Below are 18,429 nucleotides of genomic sequence, written 5' to 3'. Positions count from 1 at the left end.
TAATTTCAGTAGATTATATTTCTGATAATATTGAACATTTGATATTTGTACTGACTGTTGTAGCTAGAGGTTATTATTTAAGTTAATGAAATTGAAATATATTGTTTTTTTTTAATCATTTAACAACACGGATTAACAAAAAAAAAAAAAAAAAAAACTAGCAAACCAGACTCAAAGATTTTTGGATTTTTTTTTTTTTTAGAAAAAAAAACAAACCTATTAAACACAAATATTTAAGAAACAGACCGATTTCACATTTTTAAACCAATTTCTATGCTGGATACTTCAATAGTATAAACCCTTAGAATATTGGTGCATTTTGATAAACAATCTTTGTATGTTTTTTTATAATGTTTAGTTATTCCATAACAAACTTATTGCTAAAGTCAAAATTTTTGATTTTTAATACTACACTTCATCTGTTCTGACCGGTCAATGACAGAATGACCCTCTCCCTCCACTAGAGTGCTCTTTTTGGGGGAGCTGGGTTTTCCAATCTAAATACAGATCTTGTGTTTAATTCTGTCCTCATAGGAACATTATTGCAGGTGTTGGAATCTTGTCTGCTTCTATGTGAGATTAAATCAACAATATGGTAAGTGTATTTTCAATGTTTCTTGCACTAAAAAAAAAATCAGAATCATGGCTGTTTTGTGCCACCATAGTATAGTTATAACTAGCTGCCGTTTTCCTTCCGTTTTTGTTTCATTATTTCATTAACAGTTAGATGACAAATAAGCAGGTTTATAGACGGAAAGAGAGAGTTGATTACATGATAAACGCATGGAGGGCAACCTTTTCTGGGAGTAAAGGGGAGGAGAGTAAATATTACTGAAGCTTGTTTTAAATTTTGTTTTGGCTCGAAAAGAATTGCAATCCTCTACCTGTATGAGCTAAATATGTCCTAAGATGGACTACTGTTGCCATATTTGGGGAGGAGCTGTTCAGAAAACCTTTTCTTGACTTGACAAAGTACAAAATTAACTTTGAAATCTAGTGGGTGAGGGCCTTTTCGTCTCTCTATATTCTCTTTCTCAAAGAGATGTTGCAAACCTATTTTTGCTCTAGCATTATTTTCATGGCAGGTGCTCGACTGAGCTTTAAGCTATGATACCCCCCCCTTGCCTCGTAAAACATTAATGACAAGCACTCGCCTAGCTACAACCACTGTCAGCAATTTCCTTTACTCTCTGCATAAAACTAAACGAAAATTCCATGAACAAAATTTTTTTTTTCTGTGGGACTTATCATTTGTGAAACAATACCACAGAGCTGTTTCCCAACTGACTATAACATGGCCGTTTTCAAGTCCAATGTAAACAAGTTCTTACTAAGTCACCCAACCTTGATAGTGTGGTCTCACAAATTATTATATTATTATCAAAATAGGCAAAGCTGCAAAGCTCTGGTTTCCAACGCTAGTTTGAAAAGACCAGCCGATAAAAACGGGAGGAATCATAAAGGTCAACTAAGCTGTTTCTGACAAATTACTGACAGATAAATTCTTGCACTGAAGTAACATTCCTGCGAAAGTTATTTAGGTAAAGAAAAGAGAGAGAAAAAATAGCATAAGATTATTAGGAAAAAGAATGATAGTGAAAGAGGAGAGCAAATAATGGCTTAATAAAAACAGAAGTTTTCAGACGATCAGAGAATTTCTTGGGACGCAGGCGCTTCGACTTGCATTCAAAAATCACCAACTCAACTTTACCCAAAACAAACTTAGTAAAAAAAAAAAAAAAAAAAGCATTAAATTGAAAACAGATACTTTAGCCATCCAAAACGTATTTCATTAATCAAAAAGAATTATAAGCTACCCATTCTAACTTTCTTTCTGTACAGACTATATATATATATATATATATATATATACAGACACACATTTATATAAGAAAAGTATAAATGACTTGTTAATCATTTTTTTTTTGTGTTTTTCACATACAACAAACCAAACCTCTCCAGCAATGAGGGTTTTTGGCTGAATGATAAGCTTTTGCAAAAGAATGCACTAGCAACAACCAATGAGCGCCCCGGAGAGCGAAAGTACTGTTTTAATACCTCAAAAAACCTTCTGATGTGGAAATTGTATTGCCACACAGATTTAGGGTCTGCACATGTTTGTGCACCTTGGAACTAAACCTGGCAGTATATACATAGTTCTAGCGTTAACGTGAATACAAGAATACATTTCAAGGATCTGAAACTCGATGATGTTACACTTGGGGGATCTTGTAATCTACAGTGACTGCAGATAATAATCTGTGGGGTAAAGGTTACACAATTATTTGAAAGGCTTTCAGACAATTGTAAGACTTAAGAGGCTCACTACAATAAGCTGAGACTTCAATAAAAAAAAAAGGGGGGGGCATAAATGTTAACTGACCATCTAACGTGATGCAATCAAGATTCTGTGTCCTTGCAATTTGTGTGGCCACTTCTATACTGCGGCAGATCATCACCTTTCCGAACACGTGCTTAATAGCACGATCAAACTTCTTTTCAAACTTCATTTTGCTAATCATAGGGATCGCATCCTGTAACACAAAATAAAAAAAAAATTAAAAAATCATGTTAGCAGATATATATATACTAAGATTTCTTAGGAATGTTTGAATTGAAAATAAAGCATTTGGTGCTTGTCCATAATCCCCCCTCCCCAAAAAAAATAACAAAAATAAAGACAAATCTTTATAATGTACGTATCTGTGATGAAAACAAAAATAGCATGCATAAAAGTTAACATAAATTAATCAAGTAGTTTTATTTGAAAAACAGAAAATTAAATTTTCTGGCGAAATGACAATCATGTGACACAATTTTGAAATTCATCACTAGTTAACTCCCTCCAGAGATAGATTTTTATTTTAATAGTAAATTGCCCAATCGTAAAATATGCTTAAATATAATATTTTAATTTATGTAGATTTATACAGTTAATTCTTTATTAATTATTATATTGTACCCAATATATAGTGATGGTTTCAAAAGTTTATAAAAACATGACTTGGGTGCCATCACCTAGAATCAAAACGGTCCGAGCTAACAACAAATGGATAAGAAAACTTTAAAAATTAAATGACTTTAATATATAAATGTATATATGTGCATGCATAGATGTAACCCGTTTAGTCGACTTATACCTGCTAAGTTTAATTATTTTTAAAAAACAAATCAAATTTGTTTCAAAGGTTCAAATCCTCTTTTTATCAAGTTTCAAGTGTGTAGAAAAAATTGACAGAGTAGTTTGGTAGAGATCATTCCGCACAGACAGATATGGTCACTTATATACAGGGTGGAATATCAATTAAAGATAAATAAGCAAGTTGCTCTGCCCCATGCTGTATATATATGAGAGAGAGTGAGATTAAATTTGGACAATATAAAAACAATAATAGGACAAAAAAATTCTTTCATTAAAGTTTTCAACTTGTATTTTTTTGACAAAAACAACTTAAAACTATATTAAGCCCACCATATTGATGAGCGTCCCCTTTTTTTCTTTAAGCTGAGACTTTTTATATAGATGGAGACACACAATATGGCCTGCATTAAGTCGAAAAACATTAAAATTAAAAAATAAATAACCTGTCACAGAAAATAGTTACCTAAGATAAAGTAACTCGTAAAAAAAGAACTCAATATCACAAGTGAAAGAATTATACATTTATAAAGAGAAAATTTTATTTACATCTAAATTTTATAAAAATAAATAAATTAATAAGTTGAAATTAAAGCAAATTTCACTATAATTCATCCATTTTTGCAACCTATTTGTGATACCCGTTTTTAAGCTTGGAAAAAATATATTTTCTTTAATTTACTTTCTCATGTAACTTGAACATAAAATATGCAAAAAAAAAAAACTTTGGCAAGATATATGTAAATACGCACACACACATTTTCACACTTGATTTAGCATTAATGGATCAAAACAAGCTGAAAATACTAGTTTGTCATAATATAAAAACCTGAAACGTTTTAAATTAAGATTTAAAATCAATTATCTAAAGAAGATATAAGAAAACACAAATGAAACGCATGTATGTGTAATAGTACTAACGTTGCTTTCCGGGTACTGGGTATCTCGACCATCCAATCGATTGAGGGGCATAAAGGTTACCTCCCCTGGCAATTTGAGTCGATTCATTTCTTGCAGAATTCTTGTCCCAGTCTTATCCGTGTCTACAATATGATGGAACAACCTGTGAAGAGAGGAAAAATATTTAAAATATAAAGATGCATGAAATCAGGTTGATTTCACTGTCATCAGTCATAGTTTTCTTTTTTAAATACTAATCGTCACTTATCAAGGCCAAAAGCCACTGAAGAATAAGGGCTAGTGATATTTCTAGTTAGACAATGGAACAATACTATTAATGAGAAGTATGATTGACTCAAAAAATTTAAACAGAATCGGTAATTGTATCGGAATCAGAAAAAATATTGGAATTGTCCCATCACTAGTCTATACTGAAATCAAACACTTTTTGAGTTTGGAGAGGACACATTTGAGGACTCTTGCTGGGCAAGTTTTACAAAGGAGGGAGCCACATCTTGAAGCACAGTCGAGCACCTACCATGGAAATATGTGTATTTTTTATGTTATAAAATACGAAGTGTGGATTGTACTAAAATATGTCAACACAAAATTGTTCATAATGGATTTAGGTAAAAATAACACAGAAAAAAATGCCACAGTTACAATGGTACAAAATTATAAATAAAAAAAATATGGTGTGTGTGTATGTGTGTGAATATATATATATATGAAAATCTCTCGAGTTGATCAAAATATTGGATTCAATAAATAATGGGGAAATGTTAAAAAATTTGTACAATTAAAAAAGAAAAAAACTACCTACATTTAAAAGACTATCTCTCCTGCTTCAATCTCTCCTAAAATAATTCTACACATTTTAGGCAATTTTAGAATCAGTAATTGTATTGAAATCAATAATTTCAAACAGAATTGATAATTGTATCAGAATCAGGAAAAATATTAGAATCGTCTCATCATTAATCTATACTGAAATGAAACAGTTCGGAGAGGACACACATAATGAAAATGATCACAGATATCAATCGGCTGCTATGGCTTTATATCGCTCACACATAAGGGTGGCTATGTGACACACTTACCTGTTTCCAGCTGTAACTTCCACACAAGTGAAGAAAGTCTTGTCACAATCAAAATTCTCTATAAGGACACCATAGTAACCATCAAATAAGTCTTTGTACTTGTTCTGGGTTTTGAAAATGTCTAACACTTTTTGCACAGCGTCCATACCATTCAGAATGGCCTGGGGGAAGAAGAAAAAGAAGTTTCATTTATGACAAATGTTAGAAAATCAACTGTTACGTATTTGATAATTCAACAGATTGCAGCGCAATAAAAACTCAAAATGTGTAAGCACAAATCTCATACTCAATCTTTCAGGATAGAAATTACTGCCCCCACACACACACACATGTACATGTTGCAGGTTTAGTTGCAAACCATGCAGATGCCGGGCTTGTAAAAGAGAAAAATATCTGGAAAAGGCATTAGACCATCCAAAAATTTGATTTCTCCAGTTGGAAAATTGGTTGCGTCTTTAAAAAAGGGAGGCATAATGAGATCACATCACTAACCAGTAAATTTTTATGCCCAGTGATAAAACAGTCTATGATTCTTAAGTGATTGAGTAGTCTGCCTCAAAAGAGACCACACACTCTCTCTCTCTATATATATATATATATGTATATATATATATATATATATATATAGAGAGAGAGAGGGTGGGGGTAGAGAGAGAAAGAGAGAGCAATTAGCAAAATATTCTACATGCAAGGTTGAGCTCACTATAGATTACGGCCACAGGTGAACATGACGAGTAACAATCTCTGTACATCTGTGGATCTTGTTTGTTTCTATCTGTGCACACTTTACGATATCATTAAATCATGACATTATAATAATCGTGCACAGGGGATAAAGTCACAAAATGATGACATCATTCATCAATCCAGAAAAGGGACAAGGTGATCCTTAACTGAGAGTATTGATTGTTACCGTTAAAAAATTGCTTAAATCGAAAAGGATCCATCAACCTTTTCCACCAACTTATTGTAAAACTTGATAAAGTTTTGCATTTTTAATTATTTAAAATATCAACTTTTTTTTAACATATGTAGACAAGCATTACTAGCATTCTCAAGCAATGCTGTTGTTTCTATCAATCTATTATATAAATCTCAAATGTCTGTATGTGTGTGTGTTTGCATGTCGCCAAATTAGTCATATACATACAAGGACAAACAAGTTTTTTATGTAGGGTTTTTTTTTCTGGTGATAATTGCATTTTGGAGTGAGTTACTCTAACTGGAAACTTTTTAGGAAGTTGTCTCTCTCACGTTCTAGTCGCCCCCCCCCCCACACACACATTTTAGGAATGTAGGTGAATATCTATTATATAAAAGAAACTTTGTGTGTGTGTTCGTTCTCCATGAACTCAGAAACAGTTGGGCCGATTTATTTTTAAATTTCACACAAAGGTACTCGATGTGTAGGAACACTACTAAAGTGTTCCTACATAAGTTTTATATCGGAATGCGTCTGATAAGTATCAATAATAATAAAAAATCTGATTAAAGAAGAAAGTCCGATTTTAACCAAAGTTAATACCTTTATACAACCTTAGATCACAAGTGCATTTACAAAATATTATCACTGCACAAGCAGAAAAGCCCAGCCTGTAAAATCAACTGTACATTCTTTTATAAGACAAGGGCATGTTCAAAATAGTTTCTTTTTAGAGCAGAATTGAATTATGATACTTGACTTTCGCACTTTAATTTAAGCTATTATTTAAAATTTTATAAAATCAACAGTAAGTTCTCTACAGTGCAATGTAGACTACAATGTATTGTGAACTAAGTCACTTCGGGGAGGCATGTGAAACTTCCTTCCAGTACACTTTGGGGGTGGGGGTCTAGTCTCCTAACTAGAGCAGGCAATCAATTGATTTGATTAAAAAATGGTCAATTTCACCGATTTCAATAATAAAAGTATGAGAGAGTGTAACATTTGTTGATCCTCATTCAACCTGGGGTTTCTCTAGTATGTATAGAAATATAAACATATATATACACTAGCATTTCAGCCCGGCATTGCCCGGGTGTTTGGAGGTGTATGTTGAGGGGGGAAAAAAAAAAAGCGGTCAATTTTTTTTAAATTTGACCCCTATTATGACCCCTTAACATTTATTGTTTTGGGCTCAAATCAAGTTATTAAGTTAGATCTCTGTCCAAGGAACCTATTTCTAAAATTTCAAGTGCTTCAACCCAAAATTGTCGGAGGAGTTTGGTAGAGTTCTCAAAGGTTAAATCATTGAACTTTGACCCCATAACAGCTAAATTTCTGGCCGAAAAGCGATCACAAAGACTTTCCCAAATCTCAGTACCCTGTATATCAAATTTCGAGTCTGTAGACTTAAAATTGACAGAATTATTGCATAGGGATATGTACACAGACACACACACACAGACACGTTCACTTTTATAGATATATAGATATATTTGTTATTTTATCTATAGTAATTAATATATATTTATTCAAGAAAGACAAGCAGTAGAAGGAGGCAATTAGGTTTTTGTGGGTGTCAAAGACAGGTGGGCCTTAGAGCTTTAAGCTGATAGATTGTTTGTGAGATATGTTCTTTGGTTAGTAGATGCAGAACAGTTAAGCTAACAGGTTCAGTTCACAGGAAGGAAAACATGAAAAGAAGTGATAAAGATGGACTTGAGAGAAAAAGGGATAAATTAAGACCTGGTCAGAGATAAGTTAGTTTGGAAGTCAATTCCCAAAAGGATTTTCCTTTCAAACAATATAAAAACTCAAGTTTCAAACAAATAATGTTGATTTTGATGATACAATGACATCCATCTTCTCTAAAATGGACAATCATCATAATGATCATATTTGGTTATAACATCCATTTTACATGTTAACATGTGAATATTATGATATTCAGTTATAACATCCATTTTACATGTTAGCATGTGGATATTATGATATTCAGTTATAACATCTGTTTTACATGTTAACATGTGGATATTATGATATTCAGTTATAACATCCGTTTTACATGTTAACATGTGGATATTATGATATTCAGTTATAACATCCGTTTTACATGTTAACACGTGGATATTATAATATTCAGTTATAACATCCGTTTTACATGTTAGCATGTGGATATTGTCATATTCAGTTATAACATCCGTTTTACATGTTAGCATGTGGATATTATAATATTTAGTTATAACATCCGTTTTACATGTTAACATGTGGATATTATGATATTTAGTTACAACATCCGTTTTACATGTTAGCATGTGGATATTATATTCAATTATAACATCCGTTTTACATGTTAACATGTGGATATTATGATATTCAGTTATAACATCCGTTTTACATGTTAGCATGTGGATATTATGATATTCAGTTATAACATCCGTTTTACATGTTAGCATGTGGATATTACGATATTCAGTTATAACATCCGTTTTACATGTTAACACGTGGATATTATGATATTCAGTTATAACATCCGTTTTACATGTTAGCATGTGGATATTATAATATTTGGTTATAACATTCGTTTTACATGTAAACATGTGGATATTATGATATTTGGTTATAACATCCGTTTTACATGTTAACATGTGGATATTATGATATTCAGTTATAACATCCGTTTTACATGTTAGTATGTGGATATTATGATATTCAGTTATAACATCCGTTTTACATGTTAACATGTGGATATTACGATATTCAGTTATAACATCCGCTTTACATGTTAACATGTGGATATTATTATTATATTTAGTTATAACATTCGTTTTACATGTTAACATGTGGATATTATAATATTCAGTTATAACATCCGTTTTACATGTTAGCATGTGGATATTATATTCAATTATAACATCCGTTTTACATGTTAACATGTGGATATTATGATATTCAGTTATTACATCCGTTTTACATGTTAGCATGTGGATATTATGATATTCAGTTATAACATCCGTTTTACATGTTAGCATGTGGATATTATGATATTCAGTTATAACATCTGTTTTACATGTTAACACGTGGATATTATGATATTCAGTTATAACATCCGTTTTACATGTTAGCATGTGGATATTATAATATTTGGTTATAACATCCGTTTTACATGTTAACATGTGGATATTATGATATTTAGGTATAACATTCGTTTTACATGTTAACATGTGGATATTATAATATTTGGTTATAACATTCGTTTTACATGTTAACATGTGGATATTATATTTGGTTATAACATCCGTTTTACATGTTAACATGTGGATATTATAATATTTGGTTATAACATTCGTTTTACATGTTAACATGTGGATATTATTATAATATTTAGTTATAACATTCGTTTTACATGTTAACATGTGGATATTATTATAATATTTAGTTATAACATCCGATTTACATGTGAATATGTGGATATTATAATATTCGGTTATAGCAGTGACAGAGAGTACAAGATTGACACTACCAAGAGTGATGAAATTGAGAAGCAAATTTGGGCGAAGACAACGAACACAATATCAGAGCCTGTGCTTCTGTGTATTCACTGCGTAGGCTCTGCACAGTAAATACACACAAACACAAGCTCATATTAGATTTGCTAAGTTTTCTTCAGCAATGAACAAATGCAGTTTTCTCCTTCATGTTAATTCACATAAATAATCCATCATGTGTTAAAGTATGTATGCACAACTTGCATTTCTCAAACAACTTGCTTTTATGCAGCCCAAGATCATCTGATTTGTATACAAACAGGAAGAATTTGTGACCACTGAAGATAAAATTAGTTGCGCATGAAGAGTGTTTTTTTCTATTGTTAAGCAATTGAACTCTACAAAACGCGCAGACACATGGGCGTTTCTGAGGCAACTCCTCTGGCACTCATTACAATTTTCCCTACAGACATTTTAATAACCTAGCAGAAACGAGTATTGTAAACTTTTTCAATTATACAACAGTAGCAAAAATGAACAATAACCTGTTTTTATTGGCTAAAAACAATTCCAGCTGAAAAGGTAAAAGAATGAAAAAGAATTACCTTTCCAGTTATTGATCTTAAAGCTTGTTCCTTTTTGCTCAATTCTTCTCGGCAGGACTGCAATTCTTGTTGCAAAATGTTTTCTTGACGCCAGAGGGCACTGAAAACAAAGAAAAACTGGATAACACTTCTTCCACTTAAAAATCTCTCTTAAATAATGGCAAAACAATGGCTTCTTTCACATCACATCTATTTTAATTAAAATAATGCATAAAAAAAGGACAATTTGTATTAAAGTGTAGTATTTGATCTGATATTTTTTCTGTCCTCAATCAGTGAAGAAATCCTTCTAGATTGAGGCAATTTTTATTTTTATCCAAATACACACTTTTTGGTATTTTCCCCACATCAGGCATGTCAATGTTTTTAAGTCTAACTTTGCCCTTGTTGAAAGACAAGTAAATAGGGAAAATGGTTAAAAATACTCTATCTACACCATGTATTTTTTTTAACATATGTATCCTTTCTGAAACACACATTTCTTTCTTTTCTATGCCTCCATACTTTTAATTTTCTTTTCTATGCCTCCATACTTTTAATTTTCTTTTCTATGCCTCCATAGTTTAAATTTTCTTTTCTATGCCTCCATAGTTTAAATTTTCTTTTCTATGCCTCCATAGTTTAAATTTTCTTTTCTATGCCTCCATACTTTTTTCTTTTCTATGCCTCCATAGTTTTAATTTTCTTTTCTATGCCTCCATAGTTTTAATTTTCCAATTTCAGCTGATCGTTTGCCAAATAATGTATTGGTGCTGAATAAATTTAATACATTTTGTTTCTCTTTATGCAATTATCAATAGTAAAAATTTGGCTATCGCTCACTTAGTGCAATATCAGATTTTTTATATCGGAAATTCCTCTCCATTTCATGTTTGAAAACAATGTATCCTGTATTACATCCGATTTAACTATTTGGTTAATCCTTGGTACTGAAAGATTCATACATTCCACAAAATTCCAACAGAAACCAAACTGCCAGCTTTGGTACACCCTAAATGTGCCCTCACCCATTGCTCAAAGAAACTACAAATTCAATTGCTTTCAGCATAATTTAAAAGAAAAATAGTTTGCATCATCTTAGAAAACCCTGTCAATCTGCACAATATTCAAAAATACTGGAGATCAGTTTTTGCATCTCATTATAGACCAAGCAGTCTCCTGTGGATCAAGAGTAAGTTGCTTGATCTGTGATATATCAAAAATTGTGAATCACCTCAGCAAAATGTCTATGCAGTAATAAGAAATATGGACTTCATCTTGCAAAGTCAACAGCTAATGTACTGACTGCAATATGACAGAGGCTTTCTTACTAAAATAATAGATTTTACATATATAAGGCCTTTAGAAAATACATTTTTTTGTTACAGCAGTTATTGAGACCATATGATTAAGACTACAGTCAAAATAAAGCATTACATTTGGACAAAAACAACGAACAGATGATTACAACTTGTGCAGCAAACACACACAAGCAGGTTCACAGATTCAACTTAAACCCAAGCTTGTCATTAATAAGTATAATGCTTATTACATCAATGAAAAACATGTTTGAAATTTCATTATTTAATTGATATGTATAATCATTTGGAGAACTCAAAAAGTTAAGCAGAATATAAAAATATATTTGTGTAAATAACAAAGTGAAAGTAAAACAAAAACAAAATAGGTCAGTCTAAATCAAGTATCGGTATGTCAAATGGATTATTTGGTTTTACTTTGGAAATCTGATCAGATAATTTTATATTAGAAAGAAACAAGAAATATTGCTTAATAGATTAACTTCCTTGTATTATAGATTTCTAATTTCATTTACATATGTAAACATGCGCAATACTTGCACGCTGCAGCCGGCAGGACTACAATGAGAGAAATGTTTAGAAATGGGCTAACATTTTTGAAATAGTGATGTCTTTTTGATTACGAGGTTCTATACTGTCATTGAGCCACTTGAGTCCTAGAAAAATTACTGTTCCTCCTGATATAAAACAACCTAGGCAATATTTTTTTATGTTCATAGATAAACAGTCTATTTTTCTTGAATGATATTGTTAGCTGACAATATCTATATATATTCTAGCAAAGGGGTGCAAAGGGCCTTTAACTAACATACTCTTTGTGTTCCGTTTGAAAATACGTTTATCTTGATTCACAAGCCTTCATTCAAGAGAAGAAAATAAGTATTATTGTAACTTCTCTCAAAAAAAAAATAAATAAAAATAAAACATTGTTACTTGCTCTAAACTGGAGTTGTGATTTTTCGGGGAAAGGAGAAATCTTTTGTTATAGCAGTAAGAGAGATCATATAATTGACACTGCAACCTGCATAGAAATCCAGTGCTAAATTCGGACAAACGCAGCGTGTTAAGTGAAATACGAACACAGGTTCACAGATATAAGCGACACATTTGTGGATAATTTTATAATTTTTTTCATAAAAATTCTATAAAATGGATTTAATAAATAATGTCCTCGTATTATGGATTTCTAATTTCATTATTTTATTTACCCACATATTTATAAACATGTTCAATGTTGCATAAATTTTATGAGAGTTCTTTTCCAATACCATTTGAACTAACAGATTTTAATTATTTGGATTTTATTTTTTGGTTAAAGAGAAGAACTCTACTTGATGACGGCTTCTGGTTTTGAAATCAGAAAAACCATCCCATCATGATTTTATACAGCTTAAGATTTTCGCAGAATTTTTTTATTTCATCAATTTTTTAAAACATTTCATGAAGCGAGTTAAACAAATCTTTTTTTTTTACTACTAACATAGTTAGAGTTGCAAGATTGTAAAATCACATGCAACCACCTAAAACGTAGAATAACTCCCTCTCTTCAAAAAGTTTTTTGATTATTTGCATTAAAATTTGTTTAAAAATTTCGGCAGTTGTTCTGAATTCCCCCCCCCCCCCTATATTAAAAAACAAAAAATCTTTATGATGTACATTAATTAATCAAGTGTTTTTTTTATAAAGAAAATCATTTTAAATGCTTAATGAGTAATAAGCATTACAAGACTATTTTCGCAAGTTTGAATTATTGTTAAATTATCTGCCTTAGTGTCTTCAAAATAGTAGCACCAGACAATCCCTACTTGCTTACTCATCAAATTTTATTTCCTTGATGAAAAATAAAATTACTAGATCATATTATTTTAATTGGAATTCATTGAGATGAGTATTTTTTATTATTTTTATTTTTTGAGAGACTATTATCCTCATCTTTTTAGTTGTTGTTTCACAACGTTTCGGCCAACTATTCCTCTGGCCTTCGTTAGGTGGTAACCACGACGGATAGGAACTCTGAATCTCCTGACTGCATTCACTGCAATTACTGCCTTCCGTAAATAAAATATATACCATTCGGTACGGACCCGACCGTGGAAGATCAGACAATAATAAAACATAAATTTATAAGACCAAAAAATTCAATCTTGATCGCCCTTCGGGGCCCGTGGTGCAGTTGATAGAGATGTTGAATCTCTACGGTTCCAGGTGAGAATTGTTTGAAGATAGCGGTTTCAATCCTACCCAAAGCCGGCCAGAGGCTTACTTGGCCAAAACTGTGGTGAGATGACGACAACAACTATGGAAGACAGTGAATGCAGTCAGGAGATTCAGAGTTCCTATCCTGTCATGGTTACCATCTGATGAAGGCCAGAGGAATAGTTGGCCGAAATGTCGTGAAACAACTAAGAAAAGATGAGGATAATAGTCCGCAATAAATAAAATTTATTAGATCATATTTGTGAGTTTTGGAATATGACAATTTCATTGTGCCACAGGTGTGTGAATCATAGAAATTTTTGTATTCTAATATGGGGGAATGCTGGACAAGAACTAAAATTTCCAATTATAAAAGACAGTTTTGATGGAAACAAATTATTAATTGTCGTTCCCCACAATTCTAGCTAAAATATAATGCGAAACTTTTTTTTTTTCTTGATAAATATTGCTTGTCAAAAATTTCAAAGCTATCTTTAACGGGATTTTTTTTAAAAACATATTTTGATAATGATGGGATAAATTTAAAAAAAGAAAAAAAAATTCTCAAACACCAACTTTCGCTCGTTCTGTGACTGATCCTTTTTCTTCTTCATGTCAAAGAACGTTTTATTGTTCTGATCAATAATCTCCTTGTTTTGTTCAATTTTGTTGGTGATTTCCTGTGGAAATACAAAACAAATATAATCTCGAATTAACATTTTAAAAAGAAATAGCAATTTAACAGATTAATGAAAACGTTTCTAACAATGGCATGATTCTAATTCAACTTTATTTCAGCTGAGATTCTCTAACAAAGTACATTTGGGTTAAAGCTAATTAAGGAAAATATATTTGGATTATAATTATTTGTTAATAAAAATAAAAATTGAATTTTATTAACTCTTTTTCACCGCAAACAAGGTCTATTGCCACTTGAACATAAGGATCACTATTTTGAATCATGTCTTACAGGAAAGTCTGAGGTGTTGAGCAGCGAGATGCCTGTTCACATTACATTTAAATTTCTGCGGATTCATACAGTCAAGGAAACAGGAAACCAGACAAGAATTCCAAAGGAAGAAAATATCGATGTACAAAGTTTTCTGACATCTAGGAATCTCAACAGTGAAGGAGTGGAATTTTTAAAACAGTCACAGCGATGCAACATTGCAGTAATAGGACAGAAGTTGAAGCTTGCTCAATAGTGTGGGACTTATTAGAGTTGAGACTCGCTATTATTAATTTCAAACATTTCAAAATCATTGCCCAGTCTAGGGTTGGATCAAATACTGATTTTTAACAATTGAAATAAAAATACAAATACTTTCGTTTAGGTTACCAGAAATACAAATACAAATACTTTTATTCCTAAGTCTAAAAATACAAATACTTTTATTCCTCAATCTCAAAATACAAATAAAAATACAATAACTGATTTAAACAAAAACAAATATAAGTACTTTTTTTTTCAAAGTAATAAAGTAATCTGAAAATATGCAAAAAGAAGAAAAAGAAAAGAAATATTTCCTTCCAAATTTGACATCTACATTACATTCTATATCATGTCCTCATTGCATTTTATTATCATTAGAGCTCTGAAAGTTTCCTTCTCTCTCTCTCTTTCTCTCTCTCTCAAATACAAAATACTATTTTCCTGGATGCCATAATACAAATACAAATTACTTTTTCTTGTGATGTTAAATACAAATACAATTACATTAAAATTGTATTTAAATACAATTGAAATACAAATACAATTGTATTTGATCCAACCCTAGCCCAGTCATTAAAAAAGAAAAAGAAAAAAAAAAAACAAGACTTGGGTGGCATCAGTCAAAAGTGAAACTGCAAGAAAAAAAAAGATTTAAAAAATTTGACATGTGCCGAGCAAGATCTCACATAACTGAAGTTAGTAACCGAATGCTCTTATCAATGGACCCAGAAGGACACGAATGCTATGAGATCACAAATTTAGCTATTTAAAATTAAAGAATATAACGGTTCATGTATGTGCAGTTTGCAAATTGTGTCAATTTTTCCAATTCTTCGATATTTTTTGTCCGAGAGATTGCTCTTTCTAACGATGCCATGTTCATGACAAAAGTTTTTTAGCGGACATACAACACACGCAAACACACACATACACACAGATTGCTTTTTTGTCAACATTTCCAATTGGAAAATATCAGAAAATTCCATGACAATCATGGACTTCAATTTTTGTTTTTTTTTCCAAATTTACAAACCTTCACTTTGATATCCAACTCTGCAGCTTTCTTCTTGTCAGCTTCCAAGTCATCTTCTAAACGGCGAATCTAAAAAAAATAAAAATATTTCAACCACTTTTAATGAATAATACATAAAAATATATAAAACTGTTGACAATTTTTTTTTATTATTATTGTTAGGTGATTACTTATCAAGGCCAAGAGCCAATCAAGGAGAGGAGGTTAATTGGAAGGAACGGGTGTCAACCAAAATTGATCAATACAACAGTTCATGAGAAGTACTATTAACATTGCATTTGAAAATGACTATGTTGCCGCCTGCAGGAAAACAGTCCTACAGTGACGTGCTTCATGAACAGGAAGCCTTTGTAAAGTTTTATCTAAAGAAATTCCAACTCACATTAAGCACCTAGAGGAAGAAGGTTTGGTTTGGTTGTTTTAAGGCATATCAATCGGCATATTACTGGATTGAGCATATATCAATGCTGAATCCAGTAATTTTGGGAAAAAAATTTTTTATGCTTCAAATATTTATTCATGGTGTTTGGTTTGGTTGATTTGTTTTATGGCATATCAACCCTTTTTTGGTTAATTTATGTCAAATCCAGTAATTTTTAGGAAAAAAATATGCTTCAAGTTGTTTATGTCTTCAAATATTTATTTATTCGTGGTGTTTAGTTTGGTTGTTTTATTTCATGACATATCCAACCTTTTAGGGTTATTTAATGCAGAATTTAGTAATTTTGGAGAAGGGATTTCATGCTTCAAAGTTTTTATATCTTCAAATATTTATACATGAAATTTGGTTTGCTTTTTGTATAAGTAAATTGTTGTTTTTGTATTTGATTGTAAAACTGGATTGAGTTTGCAAAAAGAAAGAAAAATAACAATAGCATTAATGTTTGAAGCATTTTAAAAAAAGGAGAAAAAAGAAAAAGAGAAAAAGAAAAAGAGAAAAAGAAAAGGAGAAAAAGAAAAGAAAAATAACAGAAAAGAAAAAAACAGAAAAGATAAAGAAAAAACAGAAAAGAAAACAGAAAAGTAAAGGAGAAAAGTAAAGAAGAAAAAGCAAAGGAAAAAAAGAAAAGGAAAAAGAAAAGGAGAAAAAAGAAAAGAAAAAACAGAAAAGAAAAATAACAGAAAAGAAAAAAACAGAAAAGAAAAAGAAAAAACAGAAAAGAAAACAGAAAAGTAAAGGAGAAAATGAAAAGAAAAAAAGATACTTACTTGATCTTCTTTATCTCTTATAGCTTTGTTAAGTGACCTCAGTTCTTTTTTGATCCAGGTATCCCTCTCTTCTCGAGAGGTAAACTGATTACCACGTCCCTGCTTTGCATATAACTCCTTACGCCTCTGTTCAGCAAGGCACAGCCTATCAAAAACAACAATGCATTCATGAACAAGTGTACCTGGCATTTGACAGATTAATTAGCTTATTCAATAAAGAATATTTATTCCAAACAATTAAAAACAAGTGATTATTTTGACGATAGTTATTGTGAAATTAAATGATCATACCTTCTCCAGCAGATCTGATAATGCCATCAATGGAATGATTAATAACAACATATTAGGTTTACAAGAAGGTTCTTGCGGAAATTTTAATTTTGATTTCAAATGATATATTTCTAAATAAGTTTTTGTTATATTACCTTTACGTTACATATCATTTTACAGAGCATTTTTCACTCTATCTAATTGTTTAAATTGAAATCGTTTTAAAACAATCACTTTTTTTTTTTTTCAGAATGTTAAATACAAGATGGAAAAAAAAGCAAATTCACACAATTTTCTTATTTCAATTCAAGCTAGACCAAAAAGCTGTGAAACAGCTCACGATACCAACAAAGCGTTTGGTCCAGGAACCACTACAGCACAATGGTGGTTTAAGAAATTTTGTGGCAGCAATGAGTCAAGAAGATGATGCGCATAGTGATTGGCCATTGGATGTTGACAACGATCAATTAAGAGCCTTAGTAGAAGCCAATCCATGCACAACTGTTCAAGAACTTATTTCTGAATTAGATATAACATATACAATTTCCAACCATTTGAGAGATATTGGAAAGAGAAAAAAAAACACGAATTGAACAACAACAACGATCTGTTTCTCGACCGGGTTGTGACTCGTGATGAAAAGTGAGTTCCTTACGACAACCGGTGACACTCAACTCAATGGATAGATACTAACAAAACTCCACGACACTTCCTGAAGACAGAGTCGTACCAAAAGAAGGTCATGCTGACTGTTTGATGGTCTGTGACCGGTCTCATCCATTAGCTTTTTAATGCAAGCGAAACCATTATGGCAGATAAGTGCTCACAACAAATGGATGAAATACATCAGAAACTTCAGCAACAACACCCAGCATTAGTCAACACAAAAAGCCCAATTCTCCTCCACAATGCCTGACTACACATTGCTAAACTCACTATGCAGAAGGTGAAGGAATGGGGCTACGAAACTCTGCCTCATCAGCCATATTCTCCAGACCTCTCATCTACTGACTACCACTTTTTCAACCATGTCAACAACTTTCTGTATGAAAAACG

The 18,429-nt window shown here is 31.5% G+C and overlaps 1 protein-coding gene across 1 annotated transcript in view; it reads right to left on the bottom strand.

The window, feature by feature from the left end:
• The window catches only part of LOC145242125 (structural maintenance of chromosomes protein 3-like), an 82,843-nt gene that overhangs the window by 31,480 nt on the left and 32,934 nt on the right, over positions 1 to 18,429 (bottom strand). Inside the window, exons 13-19 of the mRNA XM_080105048.1 lie at positions 17,104 to 17,248; positions 15,895 to 15,963; positions 14,225 to 14,328; positions 10,155 to 10,254; positions 5,140 to 5,300; positions 4,061 to 4,202; positions 2,384 to 2,534 (exon numbers count right to left, since the gene is read on the bottom strand). Of these exons, the coding sequence (XP_079961174.1) occupies positions 2,384 to 2,534; positions 4,061 to 4,202; positions 5,140 to 5,300; positions 10,155 to 10,254; positions 14,225 to 14,328; positions 15,895 to 15,963; positions 17,104 to 17,248 (872 nt within the window). The remainder of the gene's footprint in view (positions 1 to 2,383; positions 2,535 to 4,060; positions 4,203 to 5,139; positions 5,301 to 10,154; positions 10,255 to 14,224; positions 14,329 to 15,894; positions 15,964 to 17,103; positions 17,249 to 18,429) is intronic.

Source organism: Euprymna scolopes, chromosome 21 (assembly GCF_053919585.1).
Source record: "Euprymna scolopes isolate OS-2025 chromosome 21, ASM5391958v1, whole genome shotgun sequence".
NCBI lineage: Eukaryota > Metazoa > Mollusca > Cephalopoda > Sepiida > Sepiolidae > Euprymna > Euprymna scolopes.
The sequence above is the reverse complement of the archived record's forward strand: the minus strand, read 5'-3'. Positions and strand labels throughout refer to the sequence as shown.